This window comes from Polypterus senegalus, chromosome 6 (assembly GCF_016835505.1).
Source record: "Polypterus senegalus isolate Bchr_013 chromosome 6, ASM1683550v1, whole genome shotgun sequence".
Taxonomy (NCBI): Eukaryota; Metazoa; Chordata; class Cladistia; order Polypteriformes; family Polypteridae; genus Polypterus; species Polypterus senegalus.
In genome coordinates this window covers 180,708,704-180,723,755 of record NC_053159.1, presented here as the reverse complement: position 1 = coordinate 180,723,755, position 15,052 = coordinate 180,708,704, and the positions used below count along the sequence as shown (strand labels likewise).

The window sequence follows — 15,052 nt, the reverse complement described above, 5'->3', positions numbered from 1 at the left end:
ACCCCCATGACCCTGTAGTTGGGATATAATGGGTGGGATAATAGACGGATGGATGGGATGTTCTTGAGAATGTGGATTGTTTTAAATGTATAGCACGATAACCAAAAGTATTTATCTTGATTATAAAAATGCAAGTGAGTTCAATTTTAATATTTTTTTAATGAACATTAAGAAATTCGAAAATGAGAAAACAAATATGTTTTTTGATTTTGTGTTAAATAAATAGCTTCATCATTCTCACATAACACCCCTTAAGTTGTCAGGATATCTGCTTTAAGCATGTGTGTAAATACGGAGGACTCAGAAAGTCTATTAGTGCAGCCTTAGGCTAAAATTTTTTAATTTTTTTTTCCCTCATCAAGCACAACTCAATACCTCAGAATGACAAAGTGAAAGTAGAATTATAGGAATTTTTGCAAATCTATTAAAAATAAAAATCAAAAAACCCGAAACATTACCTTGACACAAGTTTTCAGAGCATTTGCTACAACACTTTAAATCTGGCTTAGGTGTTTCTACACCTTGTTTGGAGTCTGACATGTGGTCCCACAGATCAGTTAAATGGATGTGATTGGGAAAGGCAAACAACCTGTCTATAGAAGGTCCCACAGTTGGGCAAAAATCAAGCCATGAGGTTGAAGAAGTTCCCTGCAGAGTTTGAGGTAGAATTGTGTCAAAGCACAGATCTGGGAAAAGCTACAAAACACTTCCTGCAGCATTAAAGATTCACAAGAGGAAGAAGTTTGGGACAATCACCACTCTTCCTAGAGCTGGCCGCTCAGTCAAAATGAGCAGTCGTGGGAGAAGCACCTTGGTAAGAGAGGTGACCAAGAAGCTGTTATTCAATCTGGCTGAACTTGAGAGATCCTGTGTGAAGGTGGAAGAAACCATAACTGTAACACTCCACTGATTTGGGCTTTTTGACAGGACGGCCAAAGAGAAGTCTGTTTAGTTAAAGACACATGGAGGCCTTCTAAGAATTTTTGAAAAGGCACCTTAAGGCCTCATTGGCTGCAAGAATCAAGATTCTCTGGTCTGACGAAACCAAAATTACCATCACATCTGGAGGAAGCCAGGCACTGTTCATTACCTGTGCCAGTACCATTCCAGTGGTGAAGCATGGTGATGGCAGCATCAGGGACAGGGAGACTAGTCAGGGCAGTGACGTGCGGTGAGGTTCATGGCTGGTGAGGTACGTACTTCTTCAGAGTCAGAGGTACAAATATATGAACCCAAAAGAGTTGCTTATTCATTATTTAATTGGCGGCCAGCATGCACATTGACTACTGGTTATGTTTCATATCTCATCAGCATTCTTTACACATACAGAGGTAAGGTACATGTTTGGCTGAGAAAGAACGTTACATTTATAGTAGCAAGAGAGAGCGGGGAGAGCACATTTGCTCCTCACCCTCCATGTGTCCTGAATTTGCCGTTGCAATTTCACAATTTATACTCATACAATACAAATGAAAGTATCGAGTGGTGTACAAAAAAGCAGAATTCAATTTTGACCTTAATTAAAATATTTAGTTGTTTTTAAAAGCTTTTAATTCTGACACTTTAATCAGTTTTAATGCAGGCTGTTCAACAATAGGATAGCAAGAAAAACAAAAAAATATTTTATTTAAGGTCAAAATTTCTTTTTTAAATATTGGATTGTTTTTTTCGTAGTCTGATCACATTTTTTATGAAATTGAAAACTGTTTATGGTCTTAACCTTTATTTGTAAATGAAGCCATTGCGCCTATCCTTCTTCACTGAAATCTCTGTCACTTTCTTGTAAAAGTAAACCTTATTTTCCTTTAGTTTTAAAAGTCTTAATCATCCATTTTGGCAGTCAGTAAGAACCAAAAAATAAAATCAAATGGACTGCTGCAGTGCACTTGACTTTCTGATGTTGCTAAATTATTGGCGCCTCTGTGTAGAAGAACAGCAGCAACGAGCACCTGTTGGGCTCACATGCGCCCCCTTCAGGGCAGCATGGTACTGCCCGCCTCACCTTGTGCCTTTTCACTGTGGTTTTATGTCTGATCAGCAAGACTAAATATGTCACACACATTCATTAAAGATATTAGCCAGACTGTGGAGAGTCAGGGTGTATAATAAACGTGTCTGCTAACATTGTATTGGCAACACACAGAGAGACAGCAACAGGCAGGCGCCAATCAACCCTGTGTGTGAGGGAGAGCGCACTCTGAGGTGAGGTGAAGCTTGTCGCTGCCGTACCTCACGTTTCTCCCCTGTATTTGATCAGGAAATACGCCAATTCAGCGATTTTGACTATAAAAATGATCAAAATTATTGGAATCATACAGAAAACAAATTTATAGCACAGACCAGTAGAAAAATTTATGTTATCATTTTTATTTATTTTTTTTTTTCATCATGACAGGTGAGGCTCTGCCTCGCCTAACCGGACGTCCACAAGTCAGGGTCGAAGAAAAGATGAACAGAGCAAAGTACAGAGATATCCATAATGAAAACCTACACGGAATGCTCTAGGTCAAACGTTCACCTTCCAATAGGACACAAAGCAGAGATGACACAGGAGTGGCTTAGGGACAACTCTGTGAATGTCTTTGAGTTGCTCAGTCAGTGCTTCGACTTAAACCCAATCAAATATCTCTGGAGAGACCTGAACACAGCCAAGAGGATCTGTAGAGAAGAATGGCAGAAAATCTACAAACCTAGGTGTATAAGGCTTGTCACGTCAGACCCAAGAACACTCCAGGCTGGAATGGCTGCCAAAGGGACTCTGAACACTTGTGTCAGTGGGATATTTCAGTTGTTTATTTTTAATACATTTTCAAAAATTTCTAAAGTTGTATTTTCACTTTGTCATGCTGGGGTATTGGCCTTCAAATATCATTTTGTTAGTCTGTTAGGATGGTCTAATGAGACACCGGATTTCAAGAAGTATTTCCTTTGCAAGTGAGAGCAGAGAATTTAGGGTCATGATAGGTAAGGATTTCCATGGTGAAGGAGATCAGGACAATACCACGATAGGCTTTAATATTTCAATTTCTTGCAGTAGTAGTAGTTTATTTATATAGCGCCCTTCACAAACAAAAGATCAAAGACTGCTGAACAGCAATATATTACAAATACAACAGTTACAACAAAACATAAACCAAACCAATAGAAATAATAAATAAACAGGAACTACTCAGCACTGATTAAACGCCTGTTTGAAAAGAAACATTTTCAGTTGTTTTTGAAAAGAATGAACGTACTCAGCTGCACACAGACTATAAGGCAGGATATTCCATAGTCTCGATGCCACAGACTGAAAGGCCCAGTCCCCACGGGTTTTTAGCCGAGGGACAGCTAGAAGGCCCTGTTGCCCAAATCTAAGAGTCTGACAAGCTGTATAGTGTTAGAGCAGGCAGGTTAGGTACTCAGGAGCTTGTCCATGCAAAGCTATCAAAGTAAGTTGCAAAACTTTAAAATGAATTCTATAAAACACTGGGAGCCAGTGCAGCATGTGCAGAATGGCAGTAATAAGATCACGAGTTAGGAGCCTGGAGGCTGCATTTTGGACTAACTGAAGATGTGAGAGAGAAGACTTGCTCAATCCCATATAGAAAGCATTACAGTAATCAAGTTGTGAGGAAATAAAAGAATGAGCAAGCATCTTCAATTCTGACTTTTAAACAGCATTTCTTAGTTTAGAAAGATTTCTTAAATGAAAGAAACACGAGCGGCTGACTGATCTTACATATGCATCAAGTGTCAGGGACTGGTCAAAAATAACCCCAAGGTTACGTAAACTCGATTTAATAACAGGAGAGACGGAAGGTAATTTTAAGCCAATCTCAGAATGAAGAACAGGAGGAGCAACAATTTGTACCTCAGTCTTTTCTGAATTCAGCTGCAGGTAACTACTGCTGAGCCAGCCGTTAACCTGAGACAGACAATCAACCAAAGTGACCAAAGTATTAATTTGGTTAGGTTTAAATGAAAAATAAAGCTGTTAATCATCTGCATAGAGATGATATGAGATATCTTTAAAAGAGTTAAGAATCTTTGATAGAGGAAGAATATAAAGGGTGGCGCACGAAAAAACACAAACTATCTCATCCGGCTGGCTCGAGCTGTTATACAGGTGGGTGCCGTCGCGATCGCGGAGACTCGTTGTCGCAACAGGGTCAGCAGCCCCAACTGTGCATTAGTAAAGAAGCTGCGAGCCAGTGGGTACAGACCTGTGTGAAAGAGATCCAAAAGATGTATTCTCTGCAACACATGATTGGAATAGTGGAGGCGTATGTGTCTACCGGTTATGGAAACGGGACATTTTCGCATAGAAGTTTTCTGGCGTAAACCTACTAGCAAAGAGCAGTATTCACGAGTTGGTGAAGAAGTGGCGTAAGACTGGGTCAGTTGCAAACTGCAAAAAGAATCGGGCCCCGTTGCTTGTTTCGTGCATGGGCTAAGAAACGTACGTCGACATTGGAGTCTGAGATGGTTTGGTTTTTTGTGCGCCTCCCTGTATAAAGAGAAAGGTACAGGTCTAAGAACAGAGCCCTGTGGCACTCCACATGTCAGAGGAGCAGAGTCAGATGAAAAACAAGCCACAACGACAGAGAAACGATGTCATAGGGAGTGATCATGTGTTTGTGGCAGCCACTAATTTAAGGCTTAGTTACAAGTTTAGGTTTGATGATGGAAGGGCTACGAAAACTAGTTTCTCTAGCAACTTCTTTACAGGTTTTGAAGTTTTATATTTGACTTTAAGTCTATTGATTATGAGTTCACTTTTTCATTCTGGTTTGCTTTGTCATTTGTCTTTTTTAGTGTTAAAACTCTTCGATTGTTTTACTTTTACTTTGAAATAATCTCTGCTTCTCACTACTTTAAATCTTTGCACATTAGACCACTTTACTCATGTATTCAGAAGAGTGAATAGTTTTGACACCTCCAGAGTTGATATCTACCTAATCTCACAGAGCCAGACATATAGCGCATATGTGACAACTCTCAGTGTTTTTTGCTTGAAAGATGGTGGGACGATTCAGTTTGAAAAGTTCTAACACAATCCCCTGCCTTTTGAAGGTGTAGCTCAGAGTAGGGTTAGGGATTTAAACCACAAAGCATTACAGTGCACTTGTTAACCTGGTCCAAGAGACAGCAGGCCTGAGATCATGATGGAAACTCCCAAATGTGGCTGAAAAGTCTCCTCAGAAGACCCCTGTTAAACGTATAAATGTGTGCTGAGAATGTGTGTTATAAACAATTTTTAAACATGACACCTGCTACAAAGGTAAAACCAGTGTATACTTTGCCATTCAACAAAATCGCTGGCTAGTGGTAAAAGTGAACAACATGGTTACCGCTGGCTGTCTGTCGCTGTCAGCTATGACAATACTGTTGCACTCAATCAATGCATTTACACACACGCACATAATCAGGTTATGGTGAATAAACCCAGTTAAGGCAGAAAGCTGGTTTCTTAATAATCTGCATTTACATATGCAAGTGATCTTCTGGAGTTTTCCTTTGCAAAACATAGTCGTTGTTAAACTGCACAAAAAAAAAGTCATAATTGTCCACCATGAATCTAAAAATAAGCAAGACGTCTATGATAATTTCCTTTTTTTGGTCAAATTGATGCTTTTTTTTAAGTTTCTGTTAGAAGATTGCACACATCAAACTCTTTTCTGTTTGGCTGTGCGACTGAACCCTGCAAAGAATCAGCATACTAGTATGTGTGCTTCTTGCCTTACACCCAGTGCTTCTGCGATAATAACAACCCAGGTATTTTTACTTCAGTAAGATATGTGTTAGGTTACTTGTTACTTTAAAAAGTAATCAGACTATGTAACACGTGTTACTTTTATTCTGTTATCCAACTGCTCTGGAGATTGTGTTGCAGAATTTAGCTCTGTGCGTTCACCTCATCCACATAAATTTAGCAATTTCTGAAATACTGAGACAGATTATTTCAGCCAAGAGAATGAATAATGTGATCGCCCAAACGTTCTCCTCTAGCAATGTATTTTATGGACAATTCTCTCCGTGGCTGCTTGAACGAGCATGCAAAGCAAATGCGTGCGTAGGCTGACAGAGTACAACGGGCCTGCACAGACTACAACATCCTTAACAGTAACCTGGCTATGGGTATACGTGGTCACATGATCAAATTATTTACAGAGGAATGTACCTCAGGTTTCTCAAAGACTAATAACCAGAATTCTTTAACTGGAATTAAGAGTTTTAATGGCATTTTAGAAATCAGGTTTCTATGAATAATTGTGTTATTGAGGCACATATAAACACGTTAACATTGTGGTCAAAAACAAATGGCAGCTACATCCTTAAAAATTGAGCTGTAAAATATGAAGTCAAACTGGTGGTGTTCCTGCCTTGCAGTTAATGATTTCTGGTATAGGTAGTTGTCGACTTATAACCTATGCATCTTGCGACCATTCGACTTACGTCTGCTAATGCATATCATGGGCAAATGACAGTTTTCGCTACGCCAGCTCCGTATGCCTTGACTCATTCATCTTGATCTCAGTTTCTTACCTGCAGTGGTTTTCGACTATGTTACAATTATAGGAAAAAAGGCAATTGATCTTGACACAGAAATGAAGGTGATCAAGCAGTATGAGGGACAAAAGAAAGATAATGCAATCGCACAGGACTTTAAGTTATCCCACTATAATCGGTGTTCACCACACACACTGTACTGCTGTGTCCTGGCTTTGGATCCATTTAACCTCCAAAGCTGCTTTGTTCTGACCCGCCACAAAGTGCTAATGAAACTACGTTGAAGTCCTTTATCTGTTAATATTTATTATTACAGCCTGAAATGTTTAAACAGAAAACATACGAGTTCTTAAACTCTGCCGCTAGAATTTTAGAACACTGGGAGAGGCTCTCACTCAGGATGACGTAACATAACACAGACAAAGAAAGGATTCATGAAGCTGTTAAAGGTTCGGCACCCAAGCAGGCAACAGTAATAAACAAAATAATAAAAAAAAAATGTAAAAAAAAAATGATACAAAATCTTTGCAATGCATATACCTGTCTGTCTTACATCAAGATCGACTTACGCCCAGTCCATCAGATCCGAATATGGTTGTAAGTCAAGGACTACCTGTACAGGCTCCAGCTCACCCGGGACCCTGCCCTGTATAAGCCAGGTTCAGATAATGGATTTATTATTGACTAAAACCTGTGCCATCACACGCATTTAAAAGGAAAAGAAGGTCAATTCTTATAGAAGAGCCAAAGGAGATGTCACTTTCAGTCTTCAGTGTACCCGAAAGAGTAAATGTGCCAAACGACACTAATGTGGTTCCAGCAAAACCATGGATGAGGCTGCATAGCACCCAGCATCCCACTGCATGTCTAAGTAAGCTAATATTACTATCTAACTGAAAATGGCAGACATGCCATACCTGAATATGGCTGTAGTGTTTTAACGTACACTTTATCTTATAGACCACAGTGCCTCTCTAAATTCTGTTTGCTGTTGTTTTGCCATGTAGTGATGCGGTCATTTTGACCATTGCAAGATATATACAGGATGAGTCAAAACTATGTTAACATTTGAATGGCAAAAACAATTTATTCACAAAACATACTTCATATGTGCAAGATGATTTACAGGAATGGCTCAACCTGTTTGCCATCATGTTCAACACACTTACCATATGTGGCACATACATTGTATATAAGTACTGTATATACATAGCAGTATCATTAGTGTTAACATAATTTTGACTCACCCTGTAAACTAGTCAGTAAGCTTCAGGTAATAAGCTCTTGAATTGGCTTCTTGTTTGCCCAGTGTGGTTTGGATAGACTCTGCTTAACACCACAGCCATGAAGTGGACTGGTACAGGTGATGAATCAATGACTGGATGTCTATGCCAGTAGTTTTTTTTTTTATGATATTGCCTTAAAATTTCGTTTCTTTCCTACAGGCAGCTGAAGAGTGGAAATTTGTGGCAATGGTCATTGATCACATCTTGCTTTGTGTCTTCATGCTTGTTTGTATCATTGGCACATTGGGCGTCTTTGCTGGGCGCATCATTGAGCTGAATATGCAAGAATAAAGAGTTTCTTTTGGCTGGTGGGGGGGATCCCTGGTTCCCTTTGTTTTATGGCTGAATTATTGTGAAGTTTTGAAAAGTTTGGAAAGTCAATCTTTTAAAATAATATGCTTATATTAAATAAAGTACAACATTATTACAGCAGAGTATGAGAATAATGTGCCAGCACAGAGGTTATCTGTCAGTTCTGGGTACAATGGGGAATCCTAGTGTAGAAGCGCTGATATTTAAACTTAATTACAATACCCCCTGTTTCTAATATTTGGTTATATTAGGATGAGTTTATTCTCTTCCTCAGAGCCACTTTACAGCCTTTCCTCTTTTATGAAAATCACAATTTTCATCAAATTTTAAATTACTGCCTACAAAAGATGGGAGTGGTGTGTCTGATTGTATTCTCCATGGGTTGCAAAATTTAGAACCTACTACTTACAGAAGGTAGCAATGATGACAAATGAAGGTTTTATATAATACAGTGTTTTCTAAAATTGCATTAGTGAGCTCCACCAGTGCCACATTAATAGTGCCATTCTGTAAGAAAGAGGGCAGCATGAACCATTTTAACTAAATTAGTGATTTATCTTATAGATTGAAAAACAGCAGACAGTTGGAGCAGCTATTGTGAAATATATAACGTGTAATGTTTTTGATATCCATTTTTTAAGGTATTGTTTTTGTATGATACTGAATATGTTGTTGTATATAACATCTGAAGGAGAAATAAAGTTCTACTTCTCTTCGACAGACTGACTGATTCCTCCATTTACAGTGCCAAAATTCACACTGCATGTCAGAGCAAAAACCGAGCCATGAAGCCTGAGGAACTCTCTGTAGACCTCTGCAATCAAATTGTGGTGAGACACAGGGGGTCAGGGGGATCAAATTATTTCTAAAGCTTTTGAGTGTTCTCTGGGACACAGTGGCTTCAATAATCGCGGGATAGAGGATGTTTGGAACAGTGAGGACCAGCATAGCAAAGACGCTATATAAATAAAGTGTATTATTATTATTATTATCCTCAGAGTTGGCAGTCAAGACAACCTGAGTAATGAGGTAAGAATGGCCTTGACCACGGATCAAGAGCTTCAGAGGTCCTCTGCTTAGATGGCAGAGCCTGATAGAAGGACAAACATCTCAACAGCACTCCATCAGTCAGTCAGTTTATTGTAGTGTGGAGTTTGCCAAACAGCATTTAAAGTACTCTAATAGCAGGATGAGAAAAGATTCTGTGGTTGATGGGACAAAAATTAAATATTTTGGACAGAACTCCAAGCACTATGTCTTGTGAAGATCTGGCACTGCTAATCACCTGCAGAATACCATTCCTACTGTGAAGCATGGTGGTGGCAACATCAAGCTATGGGAGTGCAGCGACAGGGAGACCTAGTCAGAGTTGAGATAAGGACAAATACAGAGAACCTGGAAGAAAACCTGCATGCAACCTCAGACTGGGGCAATGGTTTACATTTCTTTACCGCAGTGACCCAAACAGTACAGCCATTACAATCCTAGAACAGCATTGGGACAAGTCTCTTGACTGTCCTTGAGTGGCCCAGACTCAAACCCCATGGAACCTGCGTGGAGAGACCTGAAGATGGCAGTTTGCACACACTCTCATCCAATCTAATGGAGCTTGAGAGAATCTACCAGGAAGGATGGGATCACCTGCCTAAATCCAGGTATGCAAAGCTTGTAATGACTTGGCCAACAAGGTTCAAAGTGGGAACTGCTGCCAAAGGGGCTACAAATTAAGGTCTGAATACCTGTATGAAGTAGAGATTTCAGTTTTTGGTTTTAATAAATTTGCAAACATTTCTGTAAACATGTCTTTATTTTGTCATGATGGGCTATTGAGTGTAGATTAATGGGCAAAAAATGGTAATTTGTCCATTTAAAATGAAATTTACAACACAATAAAGCATACACTGTGTACTGAATTGCATGCATTGCATACTGAAATGTATATACTGTATACCAGGGGTCTCCAACAGGTGGCTCGCGAGCTACCGGTAGCTCACCATAGGGTTAATGAATCCTACATAAATTTGAAAACTTGATTAGTCAAATTAGGGTTGGGCGATCTTTCCAAAAAAATCGTATCACGATTCACAATCTGAATTGCAATCTTATCTTTTCAATGTGGCATACACTTAAGAGAATATCCGGACTGAAACTCATCAAGAACTAAGTAACACTTTAAATATCAAAGTTTAATTCAATTGTTCTCTCGTTCGCTAGCTAAGCAGAGTTGAGGTACACCTCCCGAAGCTGGCAAGTGAGTGAGGAAGCCCCCTCCCCTCGGCCCATTGTGTGGATCTTGGCTTCACGCAAATAAATCGGAACCGCACGCGAACTATAATACATAGCAACATGAGAGAAATCGCAAAATCAACTGGAATGTTCAAGTAAATTATGGAAAAAAAATCCAATCTAAATCCGTTAAGTAGTTCTCTTGTGAAAAGCGGACAGACATACAAGCAAAGAGACATTGGATTTTATTTATTAATAAACCTTCAAAATAAAGTGCAGTTAAAGTCATTCTCAGCATTGTGCCAGATAACTGTTAAGAATCTTCACCAAGCAGCTCTGAAAATGTCTGCTTTGTTTGGGTCTTCATACCTCTGTGACGTGTCTGACGTGAATGTCAACAACATTTATTTCTATAGCACATTTTCATACAAAAAGTAGCTCAAAGTGCTTTACATAATGAAGAAAAGAAAAATAAAGGACAAAATAAGAAATTAAAATAAGACAACGTTAGTTAACATAGAAAAGGAGTAAGGTCCGATGACCAGGGTGGACAGAAAAAACAGAAAAAAACTCCAGACTGCTGGAGAAAAAAAATAAAATCTGCAGGGGTTCCAGGCCACGGGACCGCCCAGTCCCCTCTGGGCATTCTACCTAACATAAATGAAACAGTCCTCTTTGTAGTTAGGGTTCTCACGGAGTCACTTGATGTTGATGGTCATACAGACTTCTGGCTTTTAATCCATCCATCATTGTTGGAACATCACGGTGCTTTGAGTAGATGGTGATGGAAAAGGAAACAGAAGAGAGAGTAGGGGTTATGAAGTCAAAGTTCAGAACACGACTAACAGACGAACATTTAAATGTCTCCATACAAGTGAACCTCAGTGGCTCCACTCCACCAGACACCTGCCTCTCTTGTTGACTCCATGCAGTGCCAGTCATCTGACTAATTCAACTAACACATTACACATGCACCTGGACTTGTGAATAAAGTGACATATGACAAAATGACACATAAATAAGGAATATCTGTGTATTTGGAATTGCATTGTTTTGTTTTGACAGCATTCATGTTTTAATTCAATAGTGTGAGATACACTAGAAAATGCATGCAGACATACAAAATGCACTTGCAGGTGAACTAAATATTTTTTTGTGATGTTTTAATGCAAAATGTGAGTTGTGGATACCAACATTTTGTAAATGTTCAGGTAAAACAAGCTTATTCAGTTTGTTTGGGTTGAAATAAGTTATGAGAATAAACATTAGAAAACATGAGTAGCTTCTCAGTTTTTTTCATTTTCTAAAAGTAACTCTCGGGGTAAAAAGGTTGGAGACCCCTGCTGTATACCATGGGCGTTGAACTATGGTCCTGGAGGGCTGCAGTGGCTGCAAGTTTTCATTCTAACCCTCTTCTTCATTAGTGACCAGTTTTGTTTGCCAATTCACTTATTTTGCCTTCGTTTTAATTAACTTGACTTAGGCCCCATAGTTGTTTCTTTTTCGTTAATTAGCATCCAAACAATAATGAGAAACAAAACAAAGCGCCACATGACCTGCTCACCTGAAAATAAAGAAAGGTGATGGTCTCAGTAAGGCTGATCTCCCAGGTCACTAAACCATTTGTCAAGTAAAAAAATAGAAAAATCAACAGTTTTGGAAATGTCTACTGTGGCAGAATGAGAGCAGCAACAAGTCGTGGAATTAAATATCAGGCTTAATTAACAGCGAGAAGCAGCTTCTCATTAAGAGACAGGTTGGAGTTTGAAGTCTCAGTTCAGAGGGTCATCTGTTGGCTCGTTTCACGTCTTTTTTTTGTTTGGCTTCCATTTAATGAAGAAAAGGAATAAATTCAGAGGACTGAATCCTTAAAAATGCGGCTATTAAAATGAAGGGAAAAGAAATGAATTAGCATTGAAAACTGGACACTAATTAGGAAAAATGTTAGAATGTAAACCTGCAGCCACTGCGGCCCTCCAGGCCCGGAGTTCAACACCCCTGCTGTATACTGAAACACATACATTTTACAGTGCTGCTTGGCAGAACATTTACAGCATAAATCGCACAAATTTATAACCTTCTCAAAATGTTTCGGCTGTTACAAGTCTGTTACAGTCAATGCAGTAAATGAGATATGACATCAACATACAGTACATTGTTATGTGTTTAGTATATGACGTATAAGACAAAATCTCATTGTACTGTGCAGTGTACACATTTCATTATATTAGAACATTAAAACAAGTGTGACAAGAACAGACCTTACAGCCCAACAAGCTCATCCATCCGTTCGCTGAGGATTATCTAAAACATCAGGTTGAGTATAGAAGGTCCGTAAAGTCCTACTATCTGCTAAACAGCTTGGTAATTTATTCCATTTGCCTGTATTCTTTGAAGAAAACTCTCAATGTTTCTGTGAAATCTACCCTTAACAAGTTTCTTACCGTGTCTCTGTGGTCCTGTTGAAGAATTTATTTTAAAGTTCCAGCTTTGATCTACTGGAATAATTCCTTTCATACTTTTAAATGCTTCAATCATGCCACCTTTAATTTCCATTTTCTTTAATTCGACCTCAGCTACTTATAGCTCAGACCTCTAAATCAGCCCAGTGGCTCTCCTCTGTACTTCCTCTAGTGTTGCAATGTCTTTTTTTTTTTGTAATATGGAGAGCAAAGCCTCACACAATACTCCAGGTGAGATCTAACTAGTGAGTTATAAAGCTCAAACATAACCCCTCTTGACTAACCCAAACACATTCATAGCACAAATTAGGTGAGGATCTAATATGAAGGGTATTGGCTCTGCATGGCCTCACAGTATTTAGCACTGTTACCAACCTGAGGTCAAATTCAATTCCTGGTGGTTGGTCATGTGTGGTTTGTGCAATAGTGATGGAGAGGTTGACAGACGAGATTAGACAGGAGTCCCCGTGGACTATGATGTTTGCTGATGACATTGTGATCCGTAGCGATAGTAGGGAGCAGGTTGAGGAGGCCCTGGAGAGGTGGAGATCTGCTCTAGAGAGGAGACGAATGGAGGTCAGTAGGAACAAGACAGATTATATGTGTGAATGAGAGGGAGGTTGGTGGAATGGTGAGGATGGATGAGTTTAAATACTTGGGATTAACAGTAGAGAGTAATGGGGATTGTGAAAGAGAAGTGAAAAAGAGTGCAGGCAGGGTGGAATGGGTGGAGAAGAGTGTCAGGAGTAATTTGTGACAGATGAGTATCAGCAAGAGTGAAAGGGAAGGTCTACAGGACAATAGTGAGACCAGCTATGTTATATGGGCTGGGGACTGTGGCACTGACCAGAAAGCAAGACACAGTTGGAGGTGGCAAATTAAAATATTTTAAGATTTGCATTGGGTGTGACGAGGATGGACAGGATTAGAAATGAGGACATTAGAGGGTCACCTCAGATTGGATGGTTGGGAGACAAAGAGAGGCGAGATTGCGTTGGTTTGGACATGTGCAGAGGAGATATGTTGGGTATATTGGGAGAAGGATGCTAAGGATAGAGCTGCCAGGTAAGAGAAGAGGAAGGCCTAAGAGAAGGTTTATGCATGTGGTGAGAGAGGACATGCAGGTGATGGGTGTAAGAGAACAAGATGCAGAGGACAGAAAGATATGGAAGAAGATGATCCGCTGTGTTGACACCTAACTGAGCAGCCGAAAGAAGAAGAAGATCATGTGTGGTTTGCACATTCTCTCAAGTCTATATAGGTTTTCCTGAGGGCTCCCACATCCCAAACGTTGTGTACACTCTCAAATACACATTTTAAGTTATCGAGACCATAAAAATTAAATAGTGTAAGAATTTCAGGGCATGAGATAAAAGTTCACCATACACCGATCAGAAACAACATTCAAACCACTGGCTGGTGGGATGTATAACATGGATTACCGTGTTACAGTGGCACCTGACAAAGGGTAGAATGTAATAGACGGCAAGTGAACTGTCAGTTCTTGAAGATGTGCTGGAAGCAGGAGAAAGGGGCAAGCATGAAGATCTGAGTATCTTTGACAAGGGTCAATTTGGGCTGGCTGGACAACAGGTTCAGAGCATCTTCAAAACGTCTGGTCTTGCGTGGTGTTCCCAGGATGGAGTAGTTAGTACCTACCAAAAGTGGACCAAGGAACAACAACCGGTGAACTGACAAGTCTCACTGATGTGCATGGGAAGCGAAGCCAAGCTTGTCTGCTCTGATACCACAGAAAAAACCATAGCACAAAAAAGTGAAAGAAAAGTGTCTGAACACGCACTGCAGCTCAGCTGGATGAGTATGAGCTGTGTAGCCACAGACCACTCAGAGTGCACAAGCTGACTCCTGTCCACTGCCAAAAGAGCTTACAATGGGCACTTAAGTGTTGGAGCTGTATGGCCAAACGATGGAAGAAGGTGGCCTGGTCTGGTGAATCCCATTTTCTTTTAGATTATGTGGATGAGCAGGTGCGTATGTGTGTGAAGAGGTGGCAGCAGGATGCATTATGAGAAGAAGGCAACGGTATGGAGGCAGTGTTCTGCTGGGAAACCGTGGATCTGACATTCATATTGGTGTTGCTTTGACATGTACCACCTACAGTACTTAAAGATGGTTGCAGACCATGTGTGACAGTGGCATTCCCTGATGGCAGTGGCCTCTTTTAGCAGGATAATGCACCCTACCACACTGTTCAGGAATGGAACGGGACAAAGAGTTCAAGGTGTTGACTTGCCCTCCAGATTCCTCAGATCT

The 15,052-nt window shown here is 39.9% G+C and overlaps 1 protein-coding gene across 1 annotated transcript in view; it reads left to right on the top strand.

The window, feature by feature from the left end:
- LOC120531863 (acetylcholine receptor subunit alpha-like) overlaps positions 1 to 8,808 on the top strand; it is a 75,134-nt gene extending 66,326 nt beyond the window's left edge. Inside the window, exon 9 of the mRNA XM_039757673.1 lies at positions 7,938 to 8,808. Coding sequence (XP_039613607.1) covers positions 7,938 to 8,069 — 132 coding nt within the window. The 3' untranslated portion in view covers positions 8,070 to 8,808. The remainder of the gene's footprint in view (positions 1 to 7,937) is intronic.
- Positions 8,809 to 15,052: the final 6,244 nt, after the last annotated feature.